The sequence below is a fragment of the Andrena cerasifolii genome, chromosome 4 (assembly GCF_050908995.1).
Source record: "Andrena cerasifolii isolate SP2316 chromosome 4, iyAndCera1_principal, whole genome shotgun sequence".
Lineage (NCBI taxonomy): Eukaryota > Metazoa > Arthropoda > Insecta > Hymenoptera > Andrenidae > Andrena > Andrena cerasifolii.
In genome coordinates, this window is record NC_135121.1 from 16,485,041 (window position 1) to 16,499,772 (window position 14,732).

The 14,732-nt window shown below is 39.6% G+C and overlaps 1 protein-coding gene across 1 annotated transcript in view; it reads left to right on the forward strand.

The window, feature by feature from the left end:
• Positions 1-6,892: 6,892 nt before the first annotated feature.
• The window catches only part of LOC143367629 (protein Wnt-11b-2), a 31,948-nt gene continuing 24,108 nt past the window's right edge, over positions 6,893-14,732 (forward strand). Inside the window, exon 1 of the mRNA XM_076809625.1 lies at positions 6,893-7,183. Within this exon, the coding sequence (XP_076665740.1) occupies positions 7,095-7,183 (89 nt within the window). The 5' untranslated portion in view covers positions 6,893-7,094. The remainder of the gene's footprint in view (positions 7,184-14,732) is intronic.

The following is a 14,732-nucleotide window of genomic DNA, read 5'->3' on the forward strand; positions in this document are numbered from 1 at the left end:
TTCTTTGAAAGTTTATCAACATCATAAGCTTTAAAAAAAACATGTTTGTTTAGTCACAAATATGCATTACATATGACGCTACAGACGTATCATTGAAGAGGCTTTTAAAAAAGTTCCTTGCGTTTTATTCAAACCATTTGTATGCATTACTCAAACTATTGAATAAATATTTGTCTAAGATAATTGTCCGAGTGAATTCTATTCAGTCGAATATTTCATCCGGATAATAATTATTCGTCATTTGTAACATATTACTCTGTCCATTTATTCGGATAGTATATTCGAATATCAATTACAGGGTTATTCAAATAATGGTACGAATAAGTTTTCATAGTCTTGATCTCCTCTTACTTCTGTAAAACTCTGTTCATACCATCTACACAGCGAGCAAATAATTATCCGGATAAAAATTATTTAAGCTACCTGGATAGGTAAATTATTATTTAACTGAAAACTTAATGAAATTCTTTAAATTCTTATTGAACGATACTGAAATCTGTTTGCATAAAATAAAATTGTATTCTTTATTCGTCATCGGAGTCAAATAATGCCCAGCTCTGGCCCCCCCCCCCCCACTGTACGTATCGGAAGGCGTAAAATTTAGGAAGGGAAAAGTCGGCGACAGGCTCGAACGCCTAACATTTTCTTCCTTTCTGTTCTCGTAGGCGGGGGTGTCGGCGTCACGGCTCATTTAACAATTTGCTTATTTGCTGGGAAAAGTCTCTTGCCGTGTACGGTGTGTGTATGCGTGCGCTCGTGTGTCAGCTTTGCGCGTAATCACGAACGGGGGAATGGGGGGGTTGGAGGGTGGAAGAGGCCCGTGGAACGAGAGAGGTAACTTTTGCGACGGTACGGAGGGTTTGAGGTTTAAGTCGCTTTTAATAGCCAAGCAGCTGTCGCCGGATCTGTTTGCCCCCTTTTTATGGTAGACGTCTTCGACGAATAATGGCAGGAAATAATCTGGAACGAAAGAAGCGGCGGCCCTTTGCGGTCCTCCGCCAATAAACCGTTTTTAACTCGTTCCCTTCTCCCCTTTGCGCGGCCCCCTCCCCGCGCAAGGCGTCATTTTCAGGGTACCGAGAGAATGTAACGAAGGCAATTAAATATGAACGCTGTTGGACCATTCGAAGATAGAGATTACAAAGAGGGTGTTTTTCGAAAGGTGGTTGAACGCTTTGCATGCTTTTAGGACTGATTAGGCTGTGCAGGAAATGCTTAGTTCACGTGGGTGTGCAGATGAATCCATTCAGAGTATACAGTGACTTTCAATTTTAGTAATGCAAGCTACCTATTTCCAGCTACTCGCTCCTTCAACTAAGAAAACAGAGGATTATCGGGGTTAACCATATGTGCTGGTAAGTTACTGTTTTCTGTGTTCCCAAGAGCGTGGGAGTTTTTCAAAAATATCCTTCGGGCAATAGAACTCATGATGAATTTGTTAAGATTTTTTTTTTTGGGATATAAACATTTATTATTTAGGAAGGAATTTTCTTTAAATCTGGTACTTTCTACATTTACAAAAATTGTAAGTGGAGCTATTGTCTTCTGATGACTTGCATATCTGTCTTCCAGAGCGACAAATAATAGTTAAAAATAAAGGAATTACTTTCTAAACGATTAGACTTCCCTACCGCTAAAAGCAGAGATTAGGCTAAACTGGCATAACTGAATCTAAATTTTCGTATGTGCCGCGAAACTTCAAGCATTTGCAATGTTTCGCGCCATTCTGGTTATGCAAAGCGTGATCTCTGTAATTTACCAGGTGGATGCAAAGTTACGGTTATTGGTGGTAGGATATCAGAGTAGAGTGGAACCTCCATTACTGTGCGAGGTAGCGATAGGGTGACACGAGTGTTGGGATGATAAAATTTTCAGATAACACTCACTTTTCTGCTGTGTACTTAATATGTCAATTTATTTTTTCACTTTTTCAACCTTTTAGGAATATATGTTTGAAAGGATATTTTGAAATTCGTAAAATTTCCAAACTTTAGGCATTTGAGTAGCGGCAAATGCACGGGTAACAACCAGCCACTTGGCGCCGACGTAAAACTTTAAACGCGTTTTTCTCGAAACAGTGTTCTCAAAATCGGTGGGACCTGTATCTCCAAAAGTTATTATCCGATTCGACTGAAACCTTTTTTATTTTGAAGAATATAGTTCTAGCTAGGAGGGATGCCAGAAAAAAATACAAAAAATTGAAAATTTATAAATTTTAAAGGCGTTGAAAGGACGAAAAATATAGTGAAAAAGGGATTGCAAACTTCAAGTGTCGTTATTTTCTAAGAAATGGCATTTTTGTAATTTTTTCTGGTTCCCCCCTAGCCAGAAGGATATTTTTCGGAATAAAAAAAGTTTCAGTCGAATCGGATAGTAACTTTTGGAGATACAGATCCCACTGATTTGTATCAATTTTTTGACGCCTCGACTTTAACGACTCCCCAGTGCGGTCTGCAATACCTAATTATAAAACAAAAAATATATTTCAATAACTTAAAACATCCTTAATACAATGCAGAAAGTTCCATTAAATTATATGCAGTAGTTTTCCTTTAATTAATTCCTAAAGATCACCTATTTTGATGGGCTCTAGACCAGAACCTCCCCTTAATGTGCGCCCATTTTTCTCCCTCATTTGTAATTAATTGTGCCAAAAGGCTGCCTAACCAGCCTATTGTAATTAAATTCAAATTAAATCCAAATCCAATAAGAGATCGTTTCCGTGCCAGCAGCGCCAACGTTTTCACCCCCAAAGCTCGTACCGCCAAATGGCACTTTCCCCTTTTCCTTCAGCGTTCCACGGAAAGAAAAAAAAACATGAACTCCATCGAACAGGCTCCATCGTTCATTTACATATTCATTCAAGTTGAAGTTGAAGAATGCGGCGAACCGAGTAATGTGGCAAACAGCTGCAAAACGTCGGACCATTTGCTCGCGCGATTCGCCAATTAGTTTCGAAGAGAAAGCGGGATCGTATATTATTCGAGAACTTAGAGTCACCATTAGAAATATCAACGAAAGTATCTAGAAAGGTCTAAGGAGCCGGTTCATTCGCCACCAAGGCGTTCAGTTCGTATTTTACCGCCAATTGGTTGCGCGTTTTTCGTCCCCTCAACATTTTCTCTCGTCCCTTTCTTTTGCTTCGTTAAATAGTTTGTTATTTTGTGGTTCGAATAATTACGAAGGCGAACCGTGCCTGGCACTGCTTCGGTCATTTGCGCCTGAAAATTAGCGCGATCCGATTCAGAACAACGAACGTGTGTCTTCCTCCGCATCTTTGTTCCTTTCAGCCCCCCTTACTGTACCGCAGTCGATAAATAAACCTCTGCCAGACGTTCATTACGCCGTTAAGTTTGGCTCGGACTCATCCAGCCTCCTTTTGCTGGGCCGCAGGATTCACCTGTGTCTTCTGTACTGTATAATACGACTTAACAGGAAGATATACAGTCACTCGCAAACGTAGCCGCCCACCCCATACGCATAACGTATTTCACTTAATTAAGTATTGTTAAGTTCAGAATTACCCAGGATAATTTAAATACATTTTTAGTTGATAACAGCTACCAAAGAAATGCTCAAAGAAATTTTCGTGCAAAGATGGAACAAGGTAGGTCCGAATTTCACTGTAAATTAGTTTATAATAAATTAGCTTATAAGAAAATAGCAGGAATATAAGAGGAATATTAACTTATTGTAATTAGTATAAATTAAATATTGAATTTTGGCGAATATTGTTTTTTTTATGGATAATAATACTTTCTTAAATAAAGCGTTATAATTTTTCAATTGAAACCACCCTAAAGAGAAGGATATATATTAATCAAGGTTTGTATTATTGTGAATTAGAATTGTAAGTTCTTATATATTTTAAAGTTATATATGGGGGTGGATGGATACTTTTGTGAGTAAGCGTAAGTAACAAATCTGGAATCTCTTTTTTTTGTGCTAGATAGATTTCACATTTTCGACCCATTTTTTTCATATATAATCGTCAACTTCATGCTTCTGCCATGGATTGGTAATCACTCTGTGCATTAAGTACATCCAGCTACGTGACGAAAATTATGACGATAGATTGGAAGACGTAGAAATTGTAACGTAACTTTTAATTCGTTATTAATGATCATTACGTTCTACAATTGCTTTATTGGTCCGTTTTAATTACACTAATGGGCCATTTTAATATGATAGGTGAGCACAAAACATCGCTCCAAAATGATAGGGTTTTGTTGCTCGTAGGTTCACAATGGCGCGTGAATCATTGTAAGGGCATGAATGTTAATTAACGAGAAATGTAATCGATACTAATGGCCATTATTTGTAAGAACCGAATGCATTTGGAACCTGCATGCAAAATATTATTACAAAATTGCTTTATCTCAGAACTCGATCCATTTGGGGATGTACGAAGGATTTCGTTAGCTTTGCTAGGAACTTAGAGTGGGTAATAGAATTTCTAAGAAAAAGCAGAAACAGTTTTAATATACGCAGATTCGTAAGCTAATCGTTCTGAAGATGTTCGGTCCTTTAATAAAAAGATTTTCTCGGTGATTAATAATAGAGTTAAGCTACAAATTTCGCGTTGCATTTAGATAGGTGTGAGGAACCACTTTAAATTAATAGGGTCTAAGAAAAGAGACCAAAGAAGATGTTTGCCACTAAAGGAAAGGAGAAAAATATGAATCCACGATCGCGTAGAGAAGCCGTAACCATTGGGAATAAAAGTTGGTAACGCTGAATATGTAAATTAAGTAAGTAGTTGAAAATTAGATGTATTAGTTTTTAAGTCGTCGGTTATTGACACGCTCAATTTTTCAACATATTAACCATGACATAGTGTGCGTAATTGCTTATAAACAGAGCTCTTTTAGGATGTTAGTCGTGAGTTGGATTAATGTTGTATAAAGATAAAACTACATTCTTAGAACTTCGTATCATTATCCTCTTATTATCCAACAAAACCCACATATTATGAAAAATAGGGAAAAACTGGTTGAACATAATCCACGTGCAACGCCCAGTAAAAAGTGTGTAGTTCAATTCAACGATGAATTGTAAATATCCTTGAATACGAGCTATGTTATTCATAAGCACATTGGAAATTAATTCCACTAAATCTCAACCGAAGCTTTAGGTTTCCCAAAAATGTACACGAGCAATGTTCACATCGATTAAAAGAACAAATGAAGATTACTCGTTCTTCCCGAATATTAATCATTTCATTCACAAACGCGGTAAAAATTATTCTAACAAATAATAATTGCAACCTTCAATTTCCCAAAAATTTGGTCGAGTGGTGTTCAACTCGATTGTGAGAAGAAGGAGAAATGAAGAAACGAAGAAACGAAGAAGTGAATTAGTGAAGATGTGAAGAAATGAAGAAATGAAGAAATGAAGAAATGAAGAAATGAAGAAACGAAGAAACGAAGAAACGAAGAAACGAAGAAATGAATTAGTGAAGATGTGAAGAAATGAAGAAATGAGGAAGTGAAGAAATGAAGAAATGAAGAAATGAAGAAATGAAGAAATGAAGAAACGAAGAATCGAAGAATCGAAGAATCGAAGAAACGCAGAAACGAAGAAACGCAGAAACGAAGAAGTGAATTGGTGAACATGTGAAGAAATGAAAAAATGAAGAAATGAAGAAATGAAGAAATGAAGAAATGAAGAAACGAAGAAACGAAGAAACGAAGAAACGAAGAAACGAAGAAATGAATTAGTGAAGATGTGAAGAAATGAAGAAACGAAGAAACGAAGAAACGAAGAATCGAAAAATCGAAGAATCGAAGAAACGCAGAAACGAAGTGAATTGGTGAACATGTGAAGAAATGAAGAAATGAAGAAATGAAGTAATGAAGAAATGAAGAAACGAAGAAGCGAAGAAGCGAAGAAACGAAGAAACGAAGAAACGAAGAAACGAAAAAGTGAATTAGTGAAGATGTGCAGAAATGAAAAAATGAAGAAATGAAGAAATGAAGAAGCGAAGAAGCGAAGAAGCGAAGAAGTGAAGAAACGAAGAAACGAAGAAATTACTCGTCCTTACCGAACACCAATCATTTCCCCCACAATCCCAGCGAATCACACCAGACGCCTTGAATTTCCCAAAAAAATTGTCCGAAGCGATGCTGGCCTCGGTTACTCGAGGAGGAGCAACGGACGCAATAGATCCTCCCTCAGCGGTTTCCCCGTTTCCTACCTCCCGGCGCGATCTTTCAACATATACTGGCCTGTTCCTCGCCTCCTCCCTTCGGCGGTTCCTTCCCGTTCATCCTCCGCTCGCCATCCCCGTGGCCGGCAGCTCGTCCAACGAAAAACGAGTAGGTGAAGTAGGAGGAAATAGAGTAGTAGTAGGAGGATTCCACCTCCACGACGGACCGGCAAATCCTGCAGGACGGCTCGACGGACACCTGTAACCACGCAGACTCCCTGCAGTCGAACGGGACGGTGCGAAGGAACTTCCCCGATAGCGTGCGGTGCCGGTCGCAGATCATTCAGGATAGCGCGCGTTGACGTGTACTCGCCCGCCGGCGATCGATCCTGGATCACGGCGCGACAGTGAACAGACTCCATGCGACGTTCACTCCTAATTCCACGTTTTCACCGTCCGGGTATCGCCGTTAATTGCAATGTTCGCGGGTGCAGCCGCGAGATAACCACGAGGCGCGGGTTTCGCGTGTGATTTGCAACCAGCCCGCCTTATCGCCCCTCATCGACAGCCGCGATCAAGGAAACAAAAGTCGAGTGTCTCTCCACTGGAAATTGATCTCCGACGTCCCACCTTCCTGTCGCCTGGAAGATCCTACCGCTCCGTGTGCGGGGAGAGTAACTTATCCTCGAGCGCAGTTCATCCGAAGCGTTCAAACTCGGTCCCGCTATTCCCAGCAGTCCGCGAACCGCCCGGAAAATGGAGGAGTCCGGGTCCCCGCGATTCTCCGTCCACCGATCATCAGCCGATCACCGGGAGACGCACAGTGGCCCCTGAAGCCATCGCGGCGCCGTGTGTTTGGAGACTTTCCCGATCTCGATCGACGCAGGTCGTTGCGCGTGAGACGCGGGCAGGCATGCGGATCATCTAGAATGCGAAGCGAAGAAAGATGGTGGTAACGAAGAGAAGCCTCGGTGCCGAGGCCTGGCTGCTCTTGTTCCTGTTGCTGGTCCAGGGCGGCGGGTGCATCAAGTGGTTGTGAGTATCGCGACAACGAGACTCCGCTGCTAACCGCAGGACCATTACTGGCGTCGTTTATTATATCCCGATCCCCCGGGCTCCTTACTTATCCGCTGGCCGCGAATTAATCACAGGGCGAATTTCTATGTGCCCCTCCTGGCGGTTTTATTGCTCCGAGGAGCATACACAAGCGGGGGGGATTAAAAGCTGACTGTTAGGAGGGCTCTATCTCGATCCGGAGAGCCATGAATCCTTCGGTAACAAGCATCCACGGTGTTCTGACACTGGCCCGCCAGGGCTCCGTAGGTGCTCGGAGATTAATGCGGGGCCGTTAATGAGAAACAAATAGGCTACCAAGCGGGAACGACGAACGCACACGCGGAGGAAGAATGGCACCGAGGCCAGCTCTATCACGAACGTTTCTTTTCCCTCGCGCGCTTCCTCGCTGGGGCCACAATCACTCCCAACGAGGATTTATCGCGCGCCATTTTAGCCCGTTAAGCCGAAATCACGGGCGTCGAATTTGAGGGCTACCTGGGAGCCGCTTCGTCGCAACAAAGGGACGATAAAACTTCGACTTCCGATCGACTGCAAGGAATTCCACTCGCCTTCCTCTTTTCCGCGAATCTTCTCCGGGGTCCGCAGATACCCGTTTTAATTCCCATTCTTCGTATCAATTAATCCATTCCTTTCCGCCGCGCTCCTCCCCGACGCCCCCTCGCGGCGGATTCGCAGGGAGCTTCGTCTTCCATCGTCTTCCTCCCCCGACGAGTCCTCCGACCGCTCGCGAGCCTCCCATGAAGATATCCCATTATCGGTCACGCCGGAGGTGATCGTCGCCCGAGCCTCCCTTATTTCGCGTGGCCGCTGGTGGACGTTAATTGTCCCGCGATTCCCGGCGAATCTCATCGGGGCCGCGCAATAACGGAGGGTAAGGGCAGCCCCCCCTTGACGGCTAGGGGCTGGAAAAGCGGAAACAGAAAGAGAGAAGGCCGCTCGGCGTCGGATGATGAATGGAGGAGTGATGGTGGTTTTGCGTGCAAAACCAAAATACGAGTGGGGGGTACGAGGGGAGGGGAGAAGTACGAGAGGAAGACGGGCCAAGGGTGGAAGGGCGCTGGAACAGGGTGGAAGATTAGGGGTTGCCCGCGATTCGTGATTTATAAGCGCCGCTTCCGAGAAGCCTCCTCTCCACGGGTCCCTTCTTGCGCGCTCCACCAGTCTTTCCACGGTCCTCGCCTTTTGTTTATAATCGCCGGGCCGCCGACGGACAATGAGGGATAATCGAAGGGCGATCTCGCGCAAGTTACGTCTGCGATCCGTTTTTCTTGCTCCGCGGAGCAGAATGACATCGATCCTGTCACGTTCAGCGCTGTGGGAGGACGCGTGGTCTTGAGGGGCTCAGCCTTCGCGCGGAAATTTATGAACAGGACGTTAATGTTGGTTGTAACGCTGATGGGGGAGCTGTTTGTTCGAATCTTGCGCGCTGGGGAGGGAATTTGATAAATGTTCGGAGGTTCGGGGGAAGAATCTATGTTTCTTCTGCGGTTCCTCAATCCCAGCTGGGTCGATTTAGATGCGATGGTGAAGTTAGGGAAGCCGAGACAGCGGGGGTAGGTTTTAGTGGAATTGTATCCTTGGTTATGCGTAGATACCTCGGGTTTATAGAACGTTTTTTCCCCTTCGTTTCGCCACCCTAATCGCCTCGTTTGAGGAGGCCAGCGAGGTGGCTAACTGCATCGCGTCGTTACAATTTGCCATTTTCAGTGGCAGAGGAGCAGTGCACAGGAGATTCTGGGACTCAACTGATAGATTGTATGTCACTGATTTGGTGCAAGGAGGCAGATCCGGATCCGCATACGTATTGCACAAAACGGTAATTGTTGCGAGTCAAAAATTTGCAATAAATTTGTCCTCGGATTTGCATCAAACTTGCGCCAAACGATTTAGATCTTTTTCACGAATCTTACGCACCATAACTAAAAAACTGTCTGAAGTGCAGTTGCATCCCTCTTGCTGCAACGTCTTCAATTAGTAGATTGAAGTTTTCTAATGGATCATTTGCCTTTTTCCATTTGAAGTTATTTAGAATTATTAGCAGAATTTCGAGTAGAGAGTTATGATCGCAGATTCAATTATGAATCTGCTACTTTCCCATGTACAGGGTGTTCTATAACTGAAGGTGAGAACTGAAAGCTAAAATGATATTTCTCGAGGAAGTCTCATTCATCGTATTCATTAAGTACGCGTTATTAATTCGTCTGGAAAAATTCGTCAGAATTGCAGGCTAACTTATCTTCAAACGCGGCTTTTGACTAGTTGCTCAGAATTTTCACAAAGACAAATCCTGATTAAGAAAAGATTGCTCTCCGATTTGGACTCATCTTAACAATTCATTTTGTTCACAACTATACTACAATTTACCAGCAAATTCTGCCCAATCCCTGATCAGACGAACGTGCACTTGGAAAATATTCAGTGCAATTTGTTTTAAAAACATTTCTTCTTCTTCCACATTTTCGACTCATTTCTTGTTACATAAAATTACCACCTTTCAACTTCTACCGCCAGTTACAAGACACCCTGTGCGATATCGCCCCCACGTGCAGGAACATCTCCCGGAATAATTTTTTACGCCGCCCGGATTTTGCCATCCAAAGTAGTTTTTTTTTAAATATGTTTATTTTGCCATAAAGAATACGTAACAGTTTTTTATAAATGCTTACTAGATATAAACACAGCCGAATTGGCACCTCGTTTCAATAACAATATATACTAGCTATCAGTCTCTAACGAGCGCTCGTACTTAAACAAAATATAGGTACTTAATTTCTAATATATGTTAAACTGCACTTAGTTTGCTTTCCCTGTCTTTTCAGCGATAGAGCAGATGTACTGTGTTTTCCCTGGAGAAATCGGCTCTGAACCAGGGAGGTCACTTTGGTGCCATCCAAAGTAGCGACGTATCTTCGGGGGCTAATTTATAAGTAGGCGTCCATTAATCACTCCCTTAAAGATCGGTAAATCATTTTTCTGCTCTTGAGCCACCTAACGCGCCCCCCCTCGCCGCAATCATCAGCTCTTTTAAACAGGCCTGGGCACGGGGTTTGATGGCGAACGAGGATTAACGATCGATTTAGAATAATTTGCATGTGCAGCCTGATTAAACGTGGGACCGGTATGAGATCGCGTGGATGCTGCTATTTATAATATCGCTCGTAACGAACGGTGCTCTACTTATAGCCGATTCTTTGCTCGTAAATCATCTGTTGCGTGATCCATTCGCGAATATGGATCATCCTGGGGCGCGTTATCGTGCACTATGCAGAGGGGACGTTTAAAACATTTTATCTGCTGGACGTCGGTGTTCCATTTCTGGGACAGTTTGAGAAATGTCTTACTCATTATTAATAGGTATCTCCTGGGCTGAACAAACGATACATATTCTGCCGTTCGTGTTTAATAGCAGTCTAATTAACCCGATAAATCTCCCAGTAATGTCACCGGCATGGGGTGGTTGACAGTTTAAAGAAATTCAATCTCTACGTTTTGGTAAGCTTCCTTAACGAGCGGTGTTATGCTTTAAACGGTTGCTTTGTGGTGGCTGTGTGTTATAATTTGTGGTTTGTATCTTATTTAGGTAAAAATCATATAAATCCCTGTGCATTTTATGCATCGTTGGCCGCGTGGTAAAATTGACATTCACCGGAAATGTCCTACAGGAAAAGGAACAAAGGGAAAGCAGAATATGTTCGCTGGAAATAGTCCTGGTGCCCAGTGAATTTAGTTTGAACGAAGTATTTTGAAGAGCAAGAAATTTAAATTTAGTATTACTGTCAATGTTGACATATATGTTCATTCTGAAATAAGCAAAAGCTTCTTCTCTTTATCGACAGGTGAAATGGAATGCTCAGTGAATGCATCAAAGTAATAATTAATTTCAATACCTTTTTGTATCATTTTTACACCTGTGAAGCGTTAAAAGAGTTTTAGATCTAAATTTTGTTTTAAGAATTAATACTAATTAGGAATACCCAAGAATTTTGGTTTATAAAAAATTCGGGAAATTAATTTGTGAAATATTGGTATTGATATTATTGTAGCTTGTGGTAACTAGCAGTAAATATGGGCGATATGCTTGTAGTTAGTGTTCCTGATTTCTCGATATTCTTTGTTTCTCGAGAAATCAGAAATCAGATCATATTTCTTGCGAATTCTCGAGAAATTGAAAAAAAATATTGCAAAATTTATATTTTTGGAATAACGTTGATAATATTTATCAAAAACACAAGAAACCTTTAACTAATTGTTCATTCCTGTCTAATTTGCACAAACCTTGTATAAATGAAAAAACAGATATTAAATATAATTGATATATTTATTTATTTGATACAAAATTTGTGCAAAGCGAAACATTACTTTTTTTATTTTAAAATGGTTTTTCATCTGTTTCTTTTTTTGTGATAAAATCTGTAGCTGTAAAAAACTTTCTTTTGTTTTGAGTGGATGTTGACTTAATCCTATATAGCATATCCAAAAGTTATGGTAAATTGGGTTTCATTCCAGTGGACTCAAAAATATGAAATTCCTTTGTTAAAGTCCAGAATTTATCGTCTTGGTTGATACTAATTTCTTGGAGGCTCTCTGCGATTGCTATCTCTAATTGTTTTCTTAATGGTAAATTCTTCATTTTGAGGACCCGTGAATTTTCCAGTATTTTCAGGAGAATCATGGTTACTGTTATATTTTCCGAAAAGTCTAGCTACTTAAAAATTGTTTTGGCATAAAATTGTTACATACATATCTGTCGTGGATATTAAATGACAAACGCGTCTTTTGAATCTTTTTGAAGAGATTCTTCATTAACTATGCAACAATTTTATAAGGGATACAGTAGTTTTGTCTCTTCTTTTCGATATTTCTTTTTTAATAGCCACAAGAAACTCATTAACTTAATTCCGTAGGTATACCATTTTTCTAAATTGTTAAATAAGAATTTAGTAGCACCTTCACCAGTCAATAATGTCGAATCTTCTCTACTGAGATTTTCAATTGTAATTCATATAGGTTCTAATGCTACTAATAAGATTTATTATAAATTGTAGATGTGTTTATACGTTCGCGATTGACTAGTAATATACAAATTGAACTAACTAAAAATTCAAGCCCGAAAGTAAATGAGATTTATAATAATTTTCGTAGACTTAAGTTTCTCGAGAAAAATAGTGTCTCTTGAGAAATAAGAAATAAGCATTTATAAAATTCTCGAGAAATTCTCGAGAAGGAACACTACTTGTAGTATTAACTACAGCAGAATCTCGATGATTCGAGCACTGTTTAACCGGATGTTGGATTATACGAACAGTGTCACCTGGCGCAAGAACTTTCTCAAGAACTGTCTAGAAAGGTATTGTCTCCTTAAAATAGAAAGGAAAAGCCAAGTGATAAATCGGTAGAAAATAGCAAAGGATTGAATGTTTGAAAGATTTAGTGAAGTGAATACCAGAAACGAAAAGGGTAACGAGGGAATGGTTTTATTTTTATATAAAAATAATATTCCTGTACATTTCTAATTGTGCATACTTTCGAAAATAGATTTAAAATTGTTCGAAGCATAAGAAAGTGTATTTTTCTTAAACAAATTTATACCTTGCTATTGAAAATGTGATACTCTTTATTTTAATTCAAGAAGCTGACATTTCTAAAAAATTTATGGACATAGAAAATTTTAAAAGGGGAGACTCAATCAACTTGAATTAATATTTTATTAAAGTTACATATAGTCAACTTATTAATTACACTCAAAGTAAACTTTTAAAATTTGTGCTGTCCCGAATTATCGTGTAATATAATAACATTAAAAAAATAGTGACGAAAAAGCAATTTAGAATTAAGACAAAATAATAAAGCGAATAACAAATGATTTATCCATTTCTTAATGTTCAATTATTATCCTTATTAAATTACGTGAAAAATAGGAATATAATTACTACAAATATCTATATTCCAGCAATTTAATTTATTTTTCTAATAGAATATCGTATAATATAATAATGATATTAATCCATGATTATCAAGAACAATTTGGAAACGCATCAGTCCTTTGCCATTCGTTCTACTAACACAATCTGTTCTAAATTGCTTCTGGCGAATAATAAACATTAATTACATATAAAATTAGCACGATCAATTGTATAAGTTAATTTATACAAAATAAAGGTGACTGCGTTGCTACTAAAGGCTTGTTACCGTGGTAGAATTTCTCGAAATACCGAACAAGTTATTCGTCCATAAATTCTGCGCCGATCGGTTTTTAAGTTTTCAAGGGCCTTAAGAAACCTGGCCTATTATCAAGCCTGTAAACACTGTGTTTTATGGTCCATGTGTCAAAGCCAATTTTGGAATCCATAATCTACATCTTCGCACGGTTCCTCCCACTATAATTTCCAAACGCGGTAGGCTTTAACTATAATCGACGACAGTATCGGTAGAATATCGATATCGAATATTTTCAAATATTTTTTCGCCTACACCTTATTCGAATTTTTTTGGAATATATAAAAACGTCGACTGTTAGTAAATTTCTCAACGATTTCAACACTGTCCTAACCACCTGAATTTTGTTTGTTATCTTTTTTTATTTAATATTTATATACCTGCAGTTCCTCCTGAATTTATACACATACTTGTTGAAAATATGTTGGATTTATCGGAAGGAACAACTGTCTTTTAAATTGTGTCTTTAAATATGTTCGCAGTATTTCTAAGCATTTTTTATGTTACGTTATTTTCTATGTTTCGATTAATTTAAATGTGTATGAACGAATTTGATTAATTATCGTTATACCGGACGATAAATAATTGTATATTAAATTTCCACTTACCTAATTTCATTTCAAATTTATTTCATTCAACTTCACTTGCTAATAGAGTAGAGCCGCTATTAGCTACCTGAACATTACGTTCCTTCACAGACTCTAGCACGCGCTCAAATATTCCATGATTTTCCCTTATTTTCTGATAATAGTATTCAATTCTCTTAAATAGTACCTCGGTGCCGGTACATGCACCATAGAGTCCTTCGTGATTGCAGATAAGTACTTGCTGAATAAATTGCACAGCTATGTATACGCACACACTATAGTGATTTATTTTCTTACTAGTCCCCAGATGAAAATTATTCATAACTCCAAAAATCACGAAAAATTCGCGAATTCGAAAAAAATTTATTCTACACTTTTCACTTATCTCTTCATGTAGAGTAACATTCTGCCCGGTTGTACCACCTGTTGTAACCCACCCTGTATAAGTCCCAAACTCTCTTCTCACCACCGCTGTACCCCAATACTCTCCATTAATAAATGCTTATAAAAAACACTGACCAAGAACTCTGTGTTCCATAGACAATCTAATAAACAGTAGCACAAACGACCACATACTAATATGTACCCAATTGATCCATTCCTAAACAGTCTCCGCTCGAAATTGAGGGCCCAATGAAAAACAGGCACATGCCACATATGCATAAATTTTCGGTTCATTGTACCATTAATTCGTTCCTGCAATA